The sequence below is a fragment of the Chelonoidis abingdonii genome, chromosome 22 (genome assembly GCF_003597395.2).
Source record: "Chelonoidis abingdonii isolate Lonesome George chromosome 22, CheloAbing_2.0, whole genome shotgun sequence".
NCBI classification, from domain to species: Eukaryota; Metazoa; Chordata; order Testudines; family Testudinidae; genus Chelonoidis; species Chelonoidis abingdonii.
Genome location: NC_133790.1, coordinates 31,591,501 through 31,611,288, shown reverse-complemented (window position 1 = coordinate 31,611,288; position 19,788 = coordinate 31,591,501). Strand labels below are relative to the sequence as shown.

The following is a 19,788-nucleotide window of genomic DNA, read 5'->3' as shown; positions in this document are numbered from 1 at the left end:
CCTGGCCCTGAGCGGAGCCCGGTGAGCCCCGGCGCCGGCATCGCCCCTCTGAACCGGGTCCCCGGCGCCCCGACGCGTCCGTCCCCCGGGCCCCCTGGGCCCTGACGTGTCTGTCCCCTGGGCCCCCGTCACCTCCGGCCCCTGCGCCCCGACATGTCCATCCACGGAGTCCCGGACCCCCATCACTCCTGCGCCCCGACAGGTCTGGCCCCTGGGCCCCCGGTCCCCTGGGCCCTGACATGTCCATCCCCTGGGCCCCGTCATCTCTGGTCCCTGAGCCCTGACGTGTCCGTCCGTGGAGTCCCGGACCCCCATCACTCCAGCGCCCCTGACGTGTCTGTCCCCTGGGCCCCTGTCACCTCCGGCCCCTGCACCCCGATGCATCTGTCCGTGGAGTCCCGGACCCTCATCACCCCAGCGCCTCTGACGTGTCCGTCCCCTGGACCCCCAGTCCCCTGCGCCCCGAGTGTCCATCTCCTGGGCCCCGTCACCTCTGGTCCCTGAGCCCTGACGTGTCTGTCCGCGGAGTCCCCTACCCCCATCACCCCAGCGCCCCTGATGCATCCGTCCCCTGGGCCCTCGTCACCTCCAGCCCCTGTGCCCCAACGCGTCTGTCCGCAGAGTCCCGGACCCCCATCACCCCAGCGCCCCTGACGTGTCCATCCCCTGGGCCCCCGGTCCACTGCGCCCTGACGCATCCAGCCCCTGGGCCCCCTTCACTTCCGGCCCCTGCGCCCTGACGTGTCCATCCACAGAGTCCTGTAACCCCATCACCCCTGCACCCCTGACATGTCCGTCCCCTGGGCCCGTGGTCCCCTGCGCCCCGAGTGTCCATCTCCTGGGCCCCGAAGCTTCTGCCCGCTGAGTTCCCTACCCCGATCACCCCAGCGCCCCCGAAGCGTCCATCCCCTGGGCCCATGCACCCCGACGTGTCCGTCACCTGGGACCTTGTCGCCTCCGGCCCCTGCGCCCCGAGTGTCCATCCCCTGGGCCCCCGTCCCCTGTGCTCCGACATGTCCAGCCCCCAGGTCCCTGTCCCCCTGCGCCCTGACGTCCGTCCCCTGTACCCCCATCCCCTCTGGCCCCTGCACCCCAACGTGTCCATCCCCTGTGCCCCTGGCCCCTCCGTCCCCTGCGCCCCTACGTGTCCATCCCCTGCGCCCCTGACGCATCCATTCCTTGGGCCTCCGGTCCCCTGCACCCCGATGCGTCCATCCCCTGGCCCCCTGTCCCCTGCACCTCGACGTGTCCATCCCCTGGGCCCCCGTCACCTCCGGCCCCTGCGCCCTGACATGTTCATCTGTGAAGTCCCGTACCCCATCACTCCTGTGCCCCGACATGTCCAGCACCCGGTCCCCTGGGCCCTGACGCATCCATCCCCGGTGCCCCTGTACCACAATCACCTCCAGCCCCAATGTGCCCATCCCCTCTTCCCTGTACACCCTTTACCCCAGGCCCCTGTCCCCCAACACGTCCATCCCCTGCGCCCCCATCACCTCCGTTACCCCAGGACCATCCTCCAACGTGTCCATCCCCTGCCCCCATCATCTCCGGTTCCTGTGCCCCAATCATCCCCAGGGCCCTGTATCCCTATTATCTCAGGCCCCTGTGCCCCAAAGTGTCCATCCCATGCACCCTCTTACCCTCATTACCCCAGGCCTTTGCTCCCAAAGCGTCCATCTCCTGTTCCCACATTCCCCATTATGTTTGGCCTCTGCCCCCCAAAGTGTCCATCCTCTCCATCCCTGTCCCTCATACCCCCATTGCTTCTGGCCCCTGTGCCACCCCTTCCAGTGCCCCTCATCTGTGTCCCATGTGAGACACCATGTGCTCCCCATCTGAGACACCATGTGCTCCCCATCATCCCCTCACCCCTGCCTTCATTAGGGCCCCTGTGGGCCCTTTGTCACCTCTCCCCCGTGTCATCATCTCCCTCCCCATTCCTCCCTCCTAGCCTGGACCTCTGCACCCCTGTTGTCTCTCCCTTCCATCACTGTCACTTTTGCTCTTGGCTTGGGAGCCTTATCCTCTGGTTACCCTAGCCACTTTAGTGTCTGAATTTGCAAAATGCCCACCCTAAGTTTGGCAAGGGAATTGGGGGGTCGGGGGAAGCTGTTTGAATGTCTGGGGAAGGGCAGGCCCAAGCTCGGACTGAGCCCTGCATGCTTGAAAGGCCAACAATTAGCTGCAAGTGGCCCCTTCTCCAATGCCCAGGCAGCCATGGTTGGGCCCAGAGGGCAGGGTAGGGCATGCCATGCCATATTCTCTTGTCTCAGGGTACTGTAGTGTTAGGAGAGAGAATGAATCCACTTCCATGAGTTTTGTACAACTGAGGGGAGTAGGAGAGATGGGGGCACCTCTAGGAGCTGACTTGCAATAACGAGGGATCATTTACACTTAAACCAAGGGGCCTGATTCTGCCCTCCAAGTCTGGAGTAATTGCACTGAGCTCAAAGGAGTAAGAGGAGAAAGGCCTGCAGCCCCAAGAGCCTGAAGTGGGCATAACAGATCTGCAGCAGAATAGAGCCCCCAGGTTGATGGCAAACAGTCCTGCCCATCCAGCTCGATTTCAAAGCTCTTTGTAACAATGATGTGCCAAGGGACTGATGGGCAGCTCAGGCCCCTGGGGGGGTCACTCCCGGCTGCTCTGGATTATTAGGATTCGGAGGGTGGCAGGATGGAGGAGAGGGGCCAGTGGAGGTTTGAAATGTTCGGGAAGCATCCAGCAGGCTTGTTTGAAGCCAGGAGAAGAGTTGTTTATCTTTCTCTCTGTTGTTAATGCATTACTAGAGATTGCAGCATTGGGGCAAAGGTCTTGCCAGGCACAAATTGTGGATGTTGTATCTCTGCTGATTTTCATGGGAGAGACAGAGATGGGGAAATGGATCTGTATCTGCATCAGTGCACCATGGCAACACTACTTGGCACCTCCAGGATGTTTCCAGCCCTTATGGTTGTAAAGATCAGGGCCACCCAGAGAGGGGGGCAAGTGGAGCAATTTGCCCCAGGCTCTGCAGGGGCCCCCACGAGAATTTTTTGGGGCCCCTGGAGTGGGGTCCCTCAATCACTCTGGGGGCCCCGGAAAACTCTCATGGGGCCCGGGCCACCGGAGCTTCTTCCACTCCGGGTCTTTGGCAGCAAGAGGTCCTTCTGCTCTGGGACCCACCGCCAAAGTGCCGGGTCTTCGGCAGTGGAGGCCCTCCGCCACCGGAGACCCCAGGCCTCCTGAATTCTCTGGGCAGCCCTGGTAAAGATGACTTTCCAAAGATGTCCTGATGCAGCACTGTCTTCCTGAGTCTGCAGCCAGCCTGCAACACTAGCTCTGAGAGAAAGGTGCTTCCTTGGTCATTAGCACTGAAGCCCAACGGCACTATAAATGTCGCTGTCTCTACCGCACTGTTGATTTGTTTTACCAACGATGAATTGCTGGGATTAGGGGCAGACTTTGAGAGGAGTGTCGATATCCCACCTGTGTGCACCTTTCACCCCCTTGTGATTTCAGCCCTGGACACAGCCTCTTACTTTGCATGTGCAGGTGAAGAGTTTGGAGAGGCCACCTCCAGAAGGTCTTGGACTGAAGGTGGCACATCCTGCGTTAGTGCGACTTGAACAGGAGGCAGCCTGACAAGGGTCCCTGGCACAGGCTTCTCTATGCTGTACCACATTTAAGCCCTGCTCCTTTTCCTGAAGAGCCACAGATTGGACAGGCACCCAAACCGTGTCTGCAGGGCCTCTGCTGCCAGACTCTGAAAAGGAGCTGCACAGCCAAGCCCATGCACTGCAGTGCTTTGCATTCCCCTTGGCTGGGATGCCGCCCTTCCTGTTGGCTCTGGGGAGTGGAGTTCTGAAACTCTGGGGTGTTTTTTAATCCCAGTTCTTTGGTATTAGGACCTCAGTTGTTAATTACCAAGGATTCCTTGAAGAAATGTTGCTTCCTGTGTTTTACATGCAAGTATTTTTGAGCCTGTGGCAGGCAGTCTGTCTATTTTTGTTTGATAAAATGTGCGTGTTGTCCTCTCTAAGCAAGTGGACCCAATTAAAACCCCCAGACTAATGCAGCAAGCTGCCTCAGCGACACATCTCCCCTTGAACAGAGCCCGGAACCCTACCGCCTCTGGCAAAACCTTGTGTCGACAAATAGGCCAGCGTGCCCTGAAGGTGCTGCACGAGCCAGCCTGATCCAGTGGGGGTGGGGGATTCGAATTCCTGAACGCCCTAGGGGAGAGCAGTTTGGAGGAGGGATCTGTGTTGCTCGTGGCTGCCAGTGCCCTGCGCTCTGATCCCCTGAGGATTTAGGTGTTCTCAGAGGGCCGGTTCCTTACACCGGTAACAAGACTAGTTCAGTTAGGTGGCTGTGTTACGGATTTTCTTCCTCATCTGGCCCTGTTCAGTTACCTGCTCCTGGCTACTGGGACATTGCTCCTGGCAGGGTGTAAGTCAGTCCTCCAGGACCTCTTTCTGGGCAGGGACTTCAGACCGCCTGGGAACCCAGCAGTGCATGGCAGATGCCTCCTGTTGCTGTTGACAGCCTGTGGGTGCCAGAGAGAGAAGGCCTGACTGCAGCCCTGTATTCACTCCCTCCAACGCCTCGGCCCATCTCTGCCTTTGCTGACTTCTGCGCCTTCTTCCAGGGGTTACTCCAGGGACAGCGAGGGCAGCTGGTTCCGCTCACTCTTTGTCCACAAAGTGGATCCCCGAACGGATGCTCATTCCACACTCTTGTCGAAGAAAGAAACCAGCAACCTGTACAAGATCCAGTGTGAGCTGCCCCTTTCTTTGTCCTTCCCTTGGGTCCAGGCCACTGCAATCTACACGCCAGCATCAGGGAGGGCGGTCAGTGTTCAGGGGTAGCCTTGTCATTTGTGGGGCACCTACCTACTGGCGGTGGATCTGGAGCGCCCCCCCCATGCCAATCCTGCTGGAGGAGTGCCTCCATCTCCACTCCTCCCCCTGCCCCTCCCCGGGCCATGCAGTGAGCTGCAGGGCAGCAGGGCCCCAAGCAGATGTTTTCTTTCTGTGTGGTTAAAGCTGGCCCTGTGTGGGTGTGGAGGCTCGTCTGCCCTCTGAGCTGGGGACAGTGGGGGAGGGGAATCTGACTAGCAAATCACCGAGCTGGCCAGGGACAGGCCTGCCAGGAGGTTAATAAACTTTCTCGGGGATACGGCACTCGGGTGCGCGCGCAGACACGGCGCTGCTCGCGCACCTCACTGCCCTCCATGCCCCTGCTGTCCAGTCCTGCCCATCTCCCCGATGTGCCCTGCAGCGCCCCCTGCTGTTCACTTCCTGATGTTCTTGAAGCTGAGACTGGCAGTCGTGCCACGTCAGAGGCTGGTTCCTGGTCTCCAGTGCCTGACCCCGCTGTGCGTTAGAACCAGGGTTATGCAGAGAATCATGGTGTGGGGCAGGGGGGAGGTGGGGTAGGTGAAAGCAGTGTTACTGCTCGGAGAGTGAGAGCTGCATGGAGGCCAGACACTCGCATGTCACTTTGCGCAGCCCAGGAAGATGGCTGGCTGCTCTTAGCCCTGCCCTTGTGTTCCCTGCGGCTTGGGGCTGAATTTCTGCCCTGCTGACATGACTTTTTCTGTCTGTTTCCTTGCTGCAGTTCACAATGTGAAGCCCGAATGCCTGGATGCTTACAACAGCCTGACGTGAGTGTCGCCCCACCCCCACCTCTACAGCAACAGTCTGTTGGGCAATAGGTTCTAGCGGGGTTGACTGTTGGAGCTGTTCCTTGTACGGGCCCCTGTGTAGGGAGGAGCAGGGCCTTGTGAGTAAGGCACAGGACTGGGAGTCGGGACTCCTGGGTTCTGTGTGACCTTAGGCAAATCACTTCCCCTTTCTGTTCCTCAATTTCCCTGTCTGTAAAATAGGGGAAGGGATTCTGACTCACCCCTCGCTGGGCTGTAGGGTCTCACTCCTGTGTGTTTCCAAAGTGCTTTGAGTCCCTCAGCAGGCTGATGTGAGAGCCTCAGCTCTGCCTCTAAGCTTCCTTCTGCAGCTCCATGTTCGTTCCCCAGCCACTGCTCCTGCTCCCCCTTCTATCCCATCTTCCTTCCCTGTCACACGAAACCCAGGTTCACGGACTCTGAATTGTCCCTAGCCTCTGTTTGGGATGAATCACTGGATGATTACCGCTTCCGTTCATTCCCTCTGGGGCACCTGGCATAGGCCACTGTCAGAATACAGGGTCCTGGGCTAGGAAGACCTTTCAGTCTGACCCAGTCTGGCCGTTATGTCCTGTGAGACCAGTGCATCCCTCTTGCTGTCTCCAGGGCCTTGGCTTTCAGTATTGCTCAAGGAAGCATGAGTGTGTCAGCTTGAGTTGACTCACTGTGTTGCACATGGTGCAGCTCATCCCTCGCAACCAGCACTTTGCTCCAGTTCATGCCCAAGACATTCCCTGCTGGGTTGGAAGGGTGAGTTGGGGGGGCATGGGTGGAGTCTTGGTCAAGACCAGCCCGTTACTCCCTGTAAGGGGTTGGGGGAGCGTTTTGTCACTGCCAGAGCCCTATGTTCTCTCTCACTGACCCCAGGCCCCAGCCTGCACTGATATCTCTACCTTGGAGTAGCAGCTGGTGCAGCCCCCCATTAGCTGGAGGGGTGAGGAGAGATACCAACCCTTCCCTCTGCCAGCTTCAGGTCTCTGCCTCTTGCTTCCCCATCTGCCTGGTCCCTCATAGCCTGGGCAGCAGGAGGAAGGACCTTAAATGCAGCTCCTCTGCAGGGCAGTCTGAGCCACCCATAGGCATTGCCCCTGTGACCCTTCTGCATCCTCTGCAGGGAGGAGGTGCTGCCCAAGCTGCACTCAGACACCGATTACCCTTGCGACCTGGTTGGGAACTGGAACACGTGGTATGGAGAGCAGGACCAGGCAGGTGAGCAGGTGGCCACTGGGCAGGACTCATGGGCTCACGGGGTGGGCATTGCGCAGCCTTTGGTGGCCCAAGGTGCAACCTGAAAGGTTGCAGGAAGCAGGCAGCTCAGGAGATGTGTTCCCTGCCTTACCAAGGGCTGGGCTCATTGACTTGGGGTGTGGGATGGAGACCTGAACTGTTCATTGCCCAGCGCTGGCCTCAGGTGCACAGCCTGTACTTCTCACTGTGGCTGTCCTGCCCTCTGGTGGAAACAGACTGAAATGCAAGTGAAAGAGGGGTTCAGATTAAACCAGGGGTCTCAAACTCCCGGCTCCTGGGCCACTGCGGCCCAGGAACCTCCCCAATGTGGCCTGTGGGGCTCCAGCAGTTTTAGGGCAGGGTCTCTCCCGTGGCCTTGCCTGCTGCCCCTGGGCACTCCCCCCACCCCACATCCCCTGGGCGATTTACTTGGCCTGAGGCCCTGCCCACCACCACGAGCAGCGCAGTGGAGCTAAAAGGCTTCTGCCTGCTCGCTCCAGTGGCTGTCGGGCCCTCCCTGTGGCCCAGGGGTGGGGCTGTGCCTCCACACGCTGCCCTACCTCAAGCACCCCTGCAGCCAATAGGATGCAGCAGGTGCGGTGCCTGGAGGCCCCCCGGCCCACCCCGCTTTGGAGCCCCAGATAAACGCTGCACCCCCGCCCCCTCCCAGAGCCCTGTACCCCCACCCCCACCCCCATATACTTACCTAGTGAGAGTAAAACCACGCTTGAAGATGGTCAAACATACCCTAGGCCCCAGTCCTGCCCAGATCCATGTGGTCAGTGTGACATGCTGTACCTTGGGGGAGCACCTCGCCCTGTAACCCCCCTATTCCTTATGTGTATATATTGCAGGTAAAGCAGGCCATGTGAGGGATCAGGATCTGCTGAAAGTCACTGTTCTGTCTACATATGTATATCATTAGCGCTCGTGTACTGCCAGGCTCTATCTTGAGCAGATGCTGTCAGTCTTGTCAAATCATATGGGTGGTTTTCTGATGTGGGCAAACTCGGATTTTGGTCCAGCTCACTCATTGTCACTCGGGACTTGAACCTAGGTCTCTGGCTGTAAAGAGGGAGAAGCTAACCCAGAACCCCCTCTCCACAGCTCCCATCAGCCCCTCTTGTGCCTAGGGTCGATAGCACAGATGAACTCAGAAGCAACAAAGCAAAGTCATGCAGAAAATCCTCCTTGCCCAGCATGGGGTAGCAAATCAGTGATGGGCCAAGGAGGGTGAAATTAGCAGCGAAGGTCAGGGCTGCAGCACTACTCCACACTAGCCCAGAAAGGAGGCCTAGCTGTGGAGAGGGAGCCATGGGTTGTGGTGTGTATGTACTGACTTCCTCCGATCGTGCTGGGTAGGTCGCCTGGCAGCTCTGCCCTTGGCAGAGACAGGGTGGAGTTTGCAAGACAGGTGGAATTAGCCCTGGAGCATGGGGCAGCTTGGGTGGAGTGCCTGGGTCCCTGGACAGTCGCTGACCACTCGTGTTCGCCTCACAAGGACTCCCAGCCAGGCCTGACTCTCTTGTTGCAGTGCACCTGTGGCGTTTCTCCGGCGGGTACCCGGCACTCATGGACTGTATGAACAAACTGAAACAGAACAAGGTATCGCACACTTCACCGCAGCTCCTCCTAAGCATAATTCCACGTCAGCTCTGCCATACGCCCCCCAAGGCGCTGCATATGCACTGACCCCATGTCAGGTGATTGCAGTCTCCCTGCCATGTGCACCATGCCCCTCCCTCAGCCGGCAGCCCCCTGCCTCCCCTTCTTACCCATGCAGGTGGTCCAGGCAATTTGCCCCCCGAGCCCTTGGGCACAATGGAACCCTGGTGCACCATCGCTGGGATTCGTGCTCGCAGCCCCTGGGGGCAGCGGCATCCCTCAGCTGTTGTTCTTTGCAGGAGTACCTGGAGTTCCGCAAGGAGAGGAGTACGATGCTGCTGTCTCGCAGGAACCAGTTACTCCTGGAATTCAGTTTCTGGAATGAGCCTTTGCCCCGGGTCGGGCCCAACCTCTACGAGCTGAGAACTTACAAGCTAAAGGTGAATTGCTCCTTCCCGAGCCCTGTGGGGGAGCAGCGACCAGGGCTGCTTGCTGGGCTAAGGACAGTAGAGCAATGAAGCAGCACGGCCTTTAGACCTGTACACAGGCAGGTCCCTTGCTCAGAGCAGGGTTCTGGGAACCCCAAACCCTGGGAACTAATCCTTATCTTCCAGACAGTTTCAGGAACTAAATCAATGGGGGACACTGCTCCTCCATCTGTTAAATGACTGGTACAAACAAGAATGTTTTCCCTCAAAGCACCTTCAAGCACCCCCACATATGCAACAGCAATAGTCTAGAGCAGTGGTTCTTAACCTGTGCTGCAGCCTGCAGCCCTTCGGTGCTCAGAATGTGTTCTCGCACCCCTTAGCAAAAATCATTGAAGTAGGTCAGTTCTTTAAATCTAGGTATATCGTAACTATAGAATGAAAGAGATCGAATTATATATTTGAATTTCACAGTAAAATTAAGAATACATGAAAAATTACACACTTTTTTAAAGTATACTGGCTCCGTGACTCTTCTGTTGCTTTTGTTCAGTGATGTTCGAGAAACGAGGAACTTTTTTTTGCAATAGCCACATGCATATCATCACTCGCATTTAGGTGGTTTCTGGCCTTTGTTTTGATGTGTAAGAGTGATGAAAATCCTATCTCACACAAATGGCGCAAATGGCACAAGGATCTCCAGCTCTTTCTTCGCCAATTGTGGAAACAGTGCTAGTTGAGGACATCAGATGTGTTGAGTTCATTTAGGTGTGTGAATACATCTGCCATGTACTCTAGGCAAAGGATAAACTCTCTATTTTTGAAGTCATCAACTAAATTACTGCTTTGGTTACAAAGAAACTGACATTTCTTCGTGCATTTCAAAAATACGAATAAGCATTCAGCCACGGGAAAGCCACCTCACTTCTGTATGGAAAAGAAGGACAGTGTGCTCAACACCAATTTCTTCGCAAAAAGCACGAACGAGGCGATGATTTAGAGCACATCCTGGATGAAGTTTCCTGTGCTCACCGCAGTAGACAAAGTATCCTTCAATCTTGTAGGCAAAGTCTTCGCGGCAAGTGCATGACAGTGCAACATACAATGTGTGATCATGATATGAGGTACTTCTTTCTTTACATAGGCAACAAATCCTGAATTTTTTCATAGCATGGCAGGGCACCATTGGTGCAAATTGATCCACACATGTCAAGCGTTATCTTGTGCTTCAAAAAGAGGGCTGATGAGATTGACCCCATCAATTCCTTTTGTAGTTAGTTGCAGTGGTTCATAGAACAAGAATTCTTCTAAGATTTTTCTCTTCTATGTACCACACCCGCCGAAAGGGCATCTCGCACCCCCAAGGGGTGTGTGCACCCCAGGTTAAGAACCACTGGTCTAGAGCACAGAGTGAGGAGCTAGGTGGGCCCACCTGGCTCAGACGATTTGATCTGCTACCCTGGTCTGGCAGTGGCCTATGCCTGATGTTTTGGGGGAGTGAGCACCTCAGTTAATACAGCTAGTCAGCTCTGCCCTACCGTACAGGGTGGGTGAGGGTATGGGATTCCTGTCTGGCCCAGGTGGGCAAGCAGAGCCTGAGAATGACCTTGATCCCCAGCTTACAAAGGATAAATGCAATCGTGACGTGGTTTTAATTCCTTCTCTTTCTTTCCAGCCAGGGACCATGATCGAGTGGGGGAATAACTGGTAAGCATTGAACCTTCAAGCCTCTTTGTATTCCTGACTAGCAATCCCAGTGCTGTGAGGAATGGGAACAAAGCCCAGGGATCCATAAATGATCTGGAAAAAGGTGAACAGTGAGGTGGCAGATGATACAAAACTACTTTAAGATAGTTAAGTCCCAGGCAGGCTGCGAAGAGCTACACAAGAATCTCTCAAAACTGGATGACCGGGCAACAAAATGGCAGATGAAATTCAGTGTTGATAAATGCAAAGTAATGCACAGTGGAAAACATAATCCCGACTATACATATAAAATGATGGAGTATGAATTAGCTGTTACCACTCAAGAAAGATCTTGGAGTCACTGTGGATAGTTCTCTGAAAACATCCACTCAATGTGCAGCGGCAGTCAAGCCAACAGAATATTGGACATCATTAAGAACGGGATAGATAATAAGACAGAAATATCAGATTGCCTCTATATAAACCCATGGTACATACACATCTTGAATATTGTGTGCAGATCCGGTCACCCCATCTAAAAAAAATATATTGGAATTGGAAAAGGTTCAGAAAAGGGCAACACAAGTGATTATGGGTATGGAACAGCTTCTATATGAGGAGAGATTAATAAGACTGGGACTTTTCAGCCTAGAAAAGACAAGTAAGGGGAGATATGGTAGAGGTCTATAAAATCATGGCTGGTGTGGAGAAAGTAAATAAGGAAGTGTTACTTACTTCTTGCAACACAAGAACTAGGGGTCACCAAATGAAATTAATAGGCAGAAGGTTTAAAACAAACAAAGGAAGTGTTTTTCACACAACACACAGTCAACCTGTGGAACTCTTTGCCAGGGGGTGTTGTAAAAGCCAAGACTCTAACAGGGTTCAAAAAAGAGCTAGATAAATTCATGGAGGATAGCTCCAGGCTGGGCAGGGATGGTGTCCCTAGCCTCTGTTTGTCAGAAGCTGGGAATGAGCGACAGGGAATGGATCATTTGACGATTACCTATTCTGTTCATTCCCCTTGGGGCACCTGGCACTGGCCACTGTCATTGGATAGGATACTGGGCTAGATGGACCTTTGGTCTGACCCAGTACGGCCATTCTTATGTAGTGCCAGTCCATCCAGCTTTAACTGAAATCTCACCTCCCTGGAACTGCGCCTTGAATGCTATGAGCCCCATAAGTGAGGCCCAAAGCAGAGCAGCCAGCACCTTGCATCACCGTAGGCTGAAGGAGACCACATTAAGCGATTGTGTTGGGGATGTGAGCAGCAGGATGCTGGGAGTTGGAGCACTAGACTCAGAGTCAGAAGACCCAAGTTCTAGTCCTGATGATGCTATACATTATTTGTGATGTGGTAGAACCTCAAGGCAGCTCCAAACAGGAGCAGGACCCCGTTGTACTAAAACATCCCTGCCCCAAGATGTCACAGTCTGTCATGTGATCAAAGCTACAAGAGCAGTAGTGACTCACTCAAGGTCACATGATAAGCTGCTGCGTGACCTTGGACAAGTCACTTCCATCTCTCCATGCTTCAGTTTCCCCAGCAGGGAGCTGCACCTGCTTTGTATACGTGCTCTGAGGTCATTTTCCCTCAATTCTTTCCTTCCGCTGTACCAAGCTTTCTTTTCACCTCTTTGCTCAATGCTGGATGCTGCTCCAGCTGAGGCAGTGGCCTTCCATGGGTAACATCCGCTCGCTGTTCTGTGGCAGAGATCACAGACCACTGTATATTTGGACCCAAACAGTACTGAAGATCAGTGTAATTGCAAGGCCAGTCCTGCTAAACACCTGAGTAACCCACTTGACTTCAGGATTGCCTAGTGGTTAAAGCACTGGGAGTCAGGAGAGCTGGGTCCATTTCCTGCCTTTGTCACAGACTCTCTGCATGACCTTGGGCCAGGCACTTAACATCTGTGGGCCTCAGTTTCCCCATCTGTAATGTGGAGACAATGCTTCCTCTCTAACTCGGCTGGGTATTAGGAGAAGACTCTTTCTGGGGCAGGGAGTGTTTCTTACTCTGTGTTCATATAGCGCCTAGCCCAACGGAGGCCTGGATCTCAGCTGGAGATTCTAACAGCAGCTCTAATATAGATACAAAGAGCTTAAAAGGCCCCCTGCCCCTATGGGGATGGTCCCATGGTGGGTAGCTGACACAGGGGAAGGCTGCAGGATTGGGCCTATAGTGGGAGGTGGGTAGCTACATTGTACGGTCTGAACTAATGCTGCAATGTGGAAATGGACTGTAGTAGCGTATAAAGGGGGTCTGCATTGGGCAAAAGCAGTCTGGTCTTTTCATGCCAGCATTGGCCATGTCTTAGTTACATGTATCCAAAATAACATACAAGCATCTAATACCAAGGTGGGGGCTGCTATTGTATCTAAGTTATGGCAAATGTAAGGCTCTGGTTAGGTGCTTATATTGTTCTTGTCCCCCTTGTAGCATCTGAGCACCACCCACTCATTAATGGATTTTATCCCCACCCCCAGGTAGGGGGGTATTAGCCCCATCATACAGGATCTGAGGTATAGGCTAGAAGATGTGACTTGCCCAAAGTCTGTGATGGAGCCTTGCATAGCAGGAGGTTGGATAATTAGGATTCTGTGGAAACTTTAAAATGCCTCTGGCAATGCCGGTTGCATCCCAGAGCAATACCACCTGATTGCTTCTCTCCTCCTATGTCTTTGCTAGGGCTCGAGCCATTGAATACCGTCAGAAAAACCAGGAAGCAGTGGGTGGGTTCTTCTCCCAGATTGGAGAGCTCTACGTCGTTCATCACCTCTGGGGTAGGTGGCTTTCTCTTTCCTTGAGTATTTATTAGCCATTGTCCAGCCTGAGCTTCAGCTGGTGAGTAACTTTGCTCTGCCAGCACCACAGCACAAGGGTCCCGCTTTTGTGAGGATGCATCCTAGACCATGAAACGCCCATGTGCCCTCTCTTGCCACTTAATCAACTTCAGACCCTGACCATTCCAAAAGGGAGATTTAGTTTGATTGCTAGGCCCTAAATTTGTTCCCTGATCCCCTCCCCTAACACCCTCCTAACACATACACGCCATCACCAGCACCTGTTTTCACCCTCACGCCTGCTTTCAGAGGCTGGTCCTTACTGCAGTGCTGAAAGCATTGTAAGATGGTTTATTATCACCAAGTGCCTTTAAAGCAGTTACATTTTGCCTGCCCCATCAGTTACATTTTGTATCTCCTGAATTGTACCTAGCACTGAGAGCTGGGCAGAGAGCAGCGATTCCATTTCAGGGCGGGGTTTGAGGTTTTATTCCTGTTCCGAACACCCCGGAGTATTTCTCAGTTCTGATATTGAATTGTCGGAGCACATAGGAGCAGGAACCCATTGTGCTAGTCATGGTACAAATGCAGAACACAAAGACAAATTCTCCACCCAGTCATACTGGGAGCCCCAGCTCTGGGGCAGTCCACCTGGTGGGCTAATGGGGAGCCAGGGACCTGACAGCCCTGCCAACCCAGGCTCCTGAGGAACTGGGAATCTGAACTCTCTGGGTATGTCTACATTGCAATTAACACCCCCACCCCGGGCTGGCTTGTGTCAGCTGACTTGCAGGGCTGCAAAAACTGCAGTGTAAACATTCGGGCTTGGACTGGAGCCCAGGCTCTGAGATCCTCATCCCGGGCTCCTTCTTGAGCCTGAACGTCTATACCACAATTTTACAGCCCCATAGCCTGAGTCAGCTGACATGGGCCACCCGGAGGTGATCAACTGCAGTGTAGACCTACCTACCCCCACGCTCTGGGCTTTCTATCAGTCCTCCAGGCTGGCAGGAAAGCAGACAGGTTTGCAATGGCAGGCAGGGTTCCATCAGCTTCATTATGGTTTCTGGTGAAATTCCACCAAAATCAACACAGTCCTGCAAAACATGTCCAAATTCTAAGGAAAAAATGTTTCATCCAAAATTTTCCTACTAGATCCAGTTACCACTGCTGCATGGCAACCACAGCCCAATTGACTAGGGCAGACGCATGTGATTTTTAAAATAGGAACATTGTACATTTCCTTTGTGCCTGTCATCAGGAAGGATCCCTGTGTGTTTTGCGAACCGCTTCCAAAGGGGGGGCCAACAAAATGCAGCCAACTCTGGGGTGGAACATGGTAGCTTGGTTTAATGATGCTTGGCAGCATACACAACACTTTAGGACAAGGAGTGAAAATACCTCTGTATCCAGTTGAAAGGGTAGGGAAGAGAGTGCTGTTACTCGCATGGAAATCTGATGGGAAGAACCCCTAGCTCCTGCAAAAAAGCAATCAGCTGAGATGGCCACGAACCACTTCTGAGCAGTTGCAAAATGTCTGTGGCCAGCCTGCCACTGCTGCTTCCCTTCTCCAGTGCAAGAGCACCCATGTGCAATGAGTTTGGTGGGTCTCAGCCCAATTCAGAGTGGACAGTTATCCTCATCACAAAACCCACCATTAACACTGGCACCCATTGGCACCCTTGGTAGGATTGAATTGGTCCTGGAGAGTGAACCTTCCACTGCTTTCGTGTAAGAACCCTCCTATCAGAGACCCTCCTCCCAGCCTCCCACCCACAGCTTTAAAGCACACCATGGAGACACACCAAGACTTAGACTGGGCTGCTCCCTTTTGCCTGGATTTCTTGCTAAGCTGCTGCTGGCAGCAAACACTAGACACCAGCAAATGGGGGGGATGCCCTCACCTCTACGCCTGTCATTCTCTTCTTTCAGCCTACAAGGACCTACAGTCCCGAGAGGAGACAAGGAATGCTGCCTGGAGGAAGCGAGGCTGGGATGAGAATGTGTACTATACAGGTGAGTGCTTCTCTGGAGTGGCTGCTACTGTGAACTCTAATCCTCATGTTCCAGGGCCAGTGCCAGTTGTGAGCAGTGGTCAGGAACAAAAGCCCCCTATGATATAGTGTTGCCCAGTGAGGGATTATATGCTTTCTTATGAAGTAGTATTGGCTGCTCACAGCCAGAAAGAGGATACTGGAGCAGCTGGACTACGTGCATTCTGTTGTGGCACACCCTATGTCCTCTATAGCCAGCACTCCACTGTTACTCCTTTTCAGCGTGCCTCCTGGGAGGGGCTGGAATCAGTGTAAATGAGATCTCTCCTATAATCAGTCCGCTGCAGTGCCTCCTGCTGGTAGAGTGGAGTGGCAGTGAGCTCCTTGGGAGCCAAAGCTGGGGCAGAGTTTACAGCTCCCTATGCCCAGGGCTCCCATGCACAGTGATGTTTGTTCCTTTTGCGTTACAGTCCCTCTGGTTCGGAACATGGAGTCTCGGATCATGATCCCCCTGAAGATCTCTCCCCTCCAGTGAGACCCCTCCAGCGCAGGAGTCGGCGGACAGACAGGAGTGAGACTCACTGGGGTGTCTCTGCATTTCCCCCGGAGGAGTCTGTCCCCTTTTCTGTCTCTCTCACTCTCTCAGTTCGAGGCCATGCTCCTAGCCCAGGTGCTTCCCTATTCCCAGGCTGCTCGGCTCTGTCGGGAGCACCGGTGGAAGATGGATGAAGTAGGCTGAACCAGCACAAGGCTGCACATGGTTTCCTATCTCTGGGTCCCCAGCTCTGTATGAATGAGCCATGGACACTGAACTCCTCTTTGCCCTAACGCTGTTCTGGGGAGGCTGCTGGGGACTGAAAGACATGACCATAGAGCACAGCATAGCTGAGCTATGCCCCTGTGGTGAGCTTAGTACAGACACCGAGCTAGCTAGACCAGTGCTCGCTGCTCTCTGGGTGCCGAGACAATGTTCAGGCATCTGAAGTTTTAAGCCCCACTCCCCTGCAAGCCGTTCCTCCCAGCACTGGGGAGTGACTGCTGCTGCTCTCCTTTCCAGCATGCCAGTGGGAGGGACCCTTCATCATGCCTGGTTGTGTCTGTTACCATGAACGTTAGCCCATGGCTAGCCTGGTGTAGGGGAGAACTCCACCTTCCTCGCCTGGGTTGGAGTTCCAGTTCCTGGCTATGGTGTCCTGTTCCCAGTGAATCTTGGCGCTGCCTGTATCCTTGGGAACAGGAAGTCCTCGTCCCTGCTGATGGAACCAGACTGTACCACCCCACCAGACTCCCTTTGTAGGGAGGTGTATGCTGGAAAGTGGATGTGGAGCCCAGCATGTCCTTTCATGTAATGGCTCCCAGATCCAGTTAACTGACCTTACAAGTCCAAAGGCTTTTATCTGCCCACTCCTGACCTGACACTATGGCACTGGGTGCTGGGAAGGTCTGATATACAGGGTGGTGTATCCTGGTGGCTTTGGTGGGAGCGGAGGGCATACAACAGCAGGCAGGATTGAGCCCTTGGTTCACAAGCTGCAAATGAAGCAGAGTCCTTCTCCCCCTTCCATTATCCCTGTGAATAATGAGAGTTTAGCTAACACTAGAAGCCACCTTCCAGAGCTGCGTTGGCTCAGCTGGCGTGAAAAGTACAAGCTGGGCTGTGTCAACAGATCTGCATCTTGTCTGCTCTGGCAAAAATAGTACATGCAGCAGCGGTAGCAGTAGCTGTGTAGCCAGGACTTCTGCTGCCCCGGGGTCTAGTGCTGTTCAGATTGAGCCTAAGAGCCATGAGCTCTTTCCATGCTGCAGCTTCTGTGAATAGAGGGTCCATTTGTCCCAGCATGTACCCAGCCCCAAGGAGCAGATACATGAAGTGAGGTGCCAGTTTTAATCACTTTTCTTACACCTTAAGGCCCAATCTTGCAATCCAATCCATGCACCAATGCAGAATGCCCTTGACTTCAATGGGTCTCCCTGCTAAATGCAATTTGATTGGAGGATTGGGCCCATCGGGTTTACAGAGGAGCCATGTCTCTCTCTTGAAGACTTCGTTCCTTCCTTGTGTGTGCAGCCCTCAGTCACAGGGCTGTTTGTACCTATCCCCAGCATGGAGGAGAGAGAGAGGAGAGGTGGTCATCAATCTACACGGGCCTTTCTGACAGAGGTCAATTCCTCTTGTGCATTATTTATCTTAATTATGACTAATGGCTATGTGGCAGGCAACAAAAAAGATCTCTTTTGTGTGTGAAGCATTTTCCTTGCGGGAGCTTGTGTGTGTCTGATTGCAAATGTAACTAAATATTTCATATGCTAGCCTTGGTCTCTCTCATTGTGTGGAATGCAATGCAACCTGATGTGGGATGGGATCTTTGAGCAGGCGTCTTTTCCAACTTGCTCTACAGCAGGCTGTAAAGTCCCAACTTGCCCCCTCCTGGGGGGTTGCTGATTTTTGTTAGTAAAGCCATAATATCTGCTCAGATTTTCTTCCTAGACTTGTCTGTTCCTAGGGTTCTTCTCTCAGGACTGCCTAGGTCCTTTGTCCCCAAGAGAGCCACTCCCACCTCTCTCATGTCCAAGCGGGGCAATGAGCCACCTGCCTTGGAGAGTCAACAGAAACCACTTAATTTTTTCTCAGCAGAATGAGCCCCGCTGGTTTGTTCAAGGTACAAACTGTCCCAAAGCATGCCCAGAACCATGTAAGGTAGTGATGAGTACCTGGTGCACTGCTGTATAGTCATTGTATGGATACTCTACAGCTTTCAGGCATAAGGCCATTTAAACAAAGGATTGAGATGCACAAGGAAGAGAAGATCAGTAGACATGAGAAGGCAGAATGACAGAGAGAGACTTTTTAGATAGCAGCAGCTGTGAAGGGGTTTTGTACCATCTGTGGTGAGGTTACAGGAGACGAGACGATGGAAAAGCCACCAAGTACCCCTGTCCTAATAAGATGGCTAGTGCTGCCTCAGCGACCTTTGGGTGCTGAGCAGAGGTTGGCACTACGTAGAGAAAGGATCTCGGCAGAGCTCTGCTTTGAGAGTTATGTTCTCATAAGGTCAGAGTCAATCAGCCCCTTTATGTGAGGCTGTAGAGAAATCCACTGAAGTTCAAAGACAGAGCTAAATGTGCAGGAGTATGACAGGTATATGGGATGTCATATCAATGCTAATGTGTAGGGTGACCATCTGCATATCCAGTACATGCTGCTTCATGTTCCTTGTGCAACTCTCCTCTTCCATCCAAGGCTCTCAAAGAGTCTTACTGATGTTGATGAATGAAGCCTTGCAGCCGTAGGAGGCATTAGCCCATTTTACTGAGAGGGAAGCCAAGGCACAGAGAGGGGAAATGTTGTGCAGTGTGTCAGCAGCAGAGTCAAGAATAGAAGCCAGATCCTGTGCTTCCCTGCCCTATGCTTTAGCCAGGTCACTGGCCTCCTGCCCTGGTGATCCTTCCTCTCCTTAACCAACCTAAGGCCCCATTTGTCTCATCAAAACCTATTCTGCTAGGGGACTTCTTTACAAGCCAGTAGCCCCATGCCATGATTAGTGTTGTGGAGAAGCCAAGACAGCAGCATGCTTTAGCTGTGGCAATGGAAATGAGGTTAGAAACCACTGTCGTCCTGTCTATGCTGTGAGTGAGCTGGGTTAGAACTGCCCTGGGGATCAGAGAAGAATCATAGAAATTAGGATTGGAAGAGACCTCAGAAGGTCATCTAGTCCAACCACCTGCTCAAAGCAGGACCAATTCCCAATTAAATCATCCCAGCCAGGGCTTTGTCAAGCCAGGCCTTAAAAACCTCTAAGGAAGGAGATTCGACCACTTCCCTAGGTAACACATTCCAGTGCTTCACCACCATACTAGTGAAATAGTGGTTCCTAATATTCAAGCTAGACCTCCCCCACTGAAACTTGAGACCCTTGTTCTGTCATCTGCCACCACTGAGAATAGCCTAGCTCCATTCTATTTGGAACCCGCCCCCTTCAGGTAGTTGAAGGCTATCAAATCCCCCCTCACTCTTCTCTTCTGTAGACTGAATAAGCCCAATTCCCACAGCCTCTCCTCATAAATCATGTGCCCCAGATCCCTAATCCTTTTCATTGCCCTCAGCTGGACTCTCTCCAATTTGTCCACATTCCTTCTGTAGTGGGGGGGCCAAAACTGGATGCAATACTCCAGATATGGCCTCACCGGTACTGAATAGAGGGGAATAATCACTTCCCTCGTGTCACGAACTCACAGATCGTGCCCACACTTGGCCCTGTGCGGTCCGTGGGGGGTGCCCCTTTCAGTGAGACAACCCTTCTCGGGGGTCCACTTTCTCTCGGGGTCAGGCCCCTCCACCTCCTGGAGCCGCACCTCTCTGAGCCTTAGCACGTCTGTCTCTGCCGTGGGCCC

General features: G+C 53.5%; 1 protein-coding gene across 1 annotated transcript; it reads left to right on the top strand.

Moving 5' to 3' along the window:
• The first annotated feature begins 6 nt into the window (after nucleotides 1-6).
• On the top strand, nucleotides 7-17,706 carry NIPSNAP1 (nipsnap homolog 1). Its single transcript, XM_032764632.2, has 10 exons — nucleotides 7-21; nucleotides 4,632-4,759; nucleotides 5,603-5,648; nucleotides 6,781-6,875; nucleotides 8,428-8,498; nucleotides 8,798-8,938; nucleotides 10,602-10,633; nucleotides 13,308-13,402; nucleotides 15,335-15,418; nucleotides 15,867-17,706. The coding sequence occupies exons 5-10, from the start codon at nucleotides 8,466-8,468 to the stop codon at nucleotides 15,929-15,931; spliced, it is 450 nt and encodes a 149-aa protein (XP_032620523.2). The 5' UTR covers nucleotides 7-21; nucleotides 4,632-4,759; nucleotides 5,603-5,648; nucleotides 6,781-6,875; nucleotides 8,428-8,465; the 3' UTR covers nucleotides 15,932-17,706.
• Nucleotides 17,707-19,788: the final 2,082 nt, after the last annotated feature.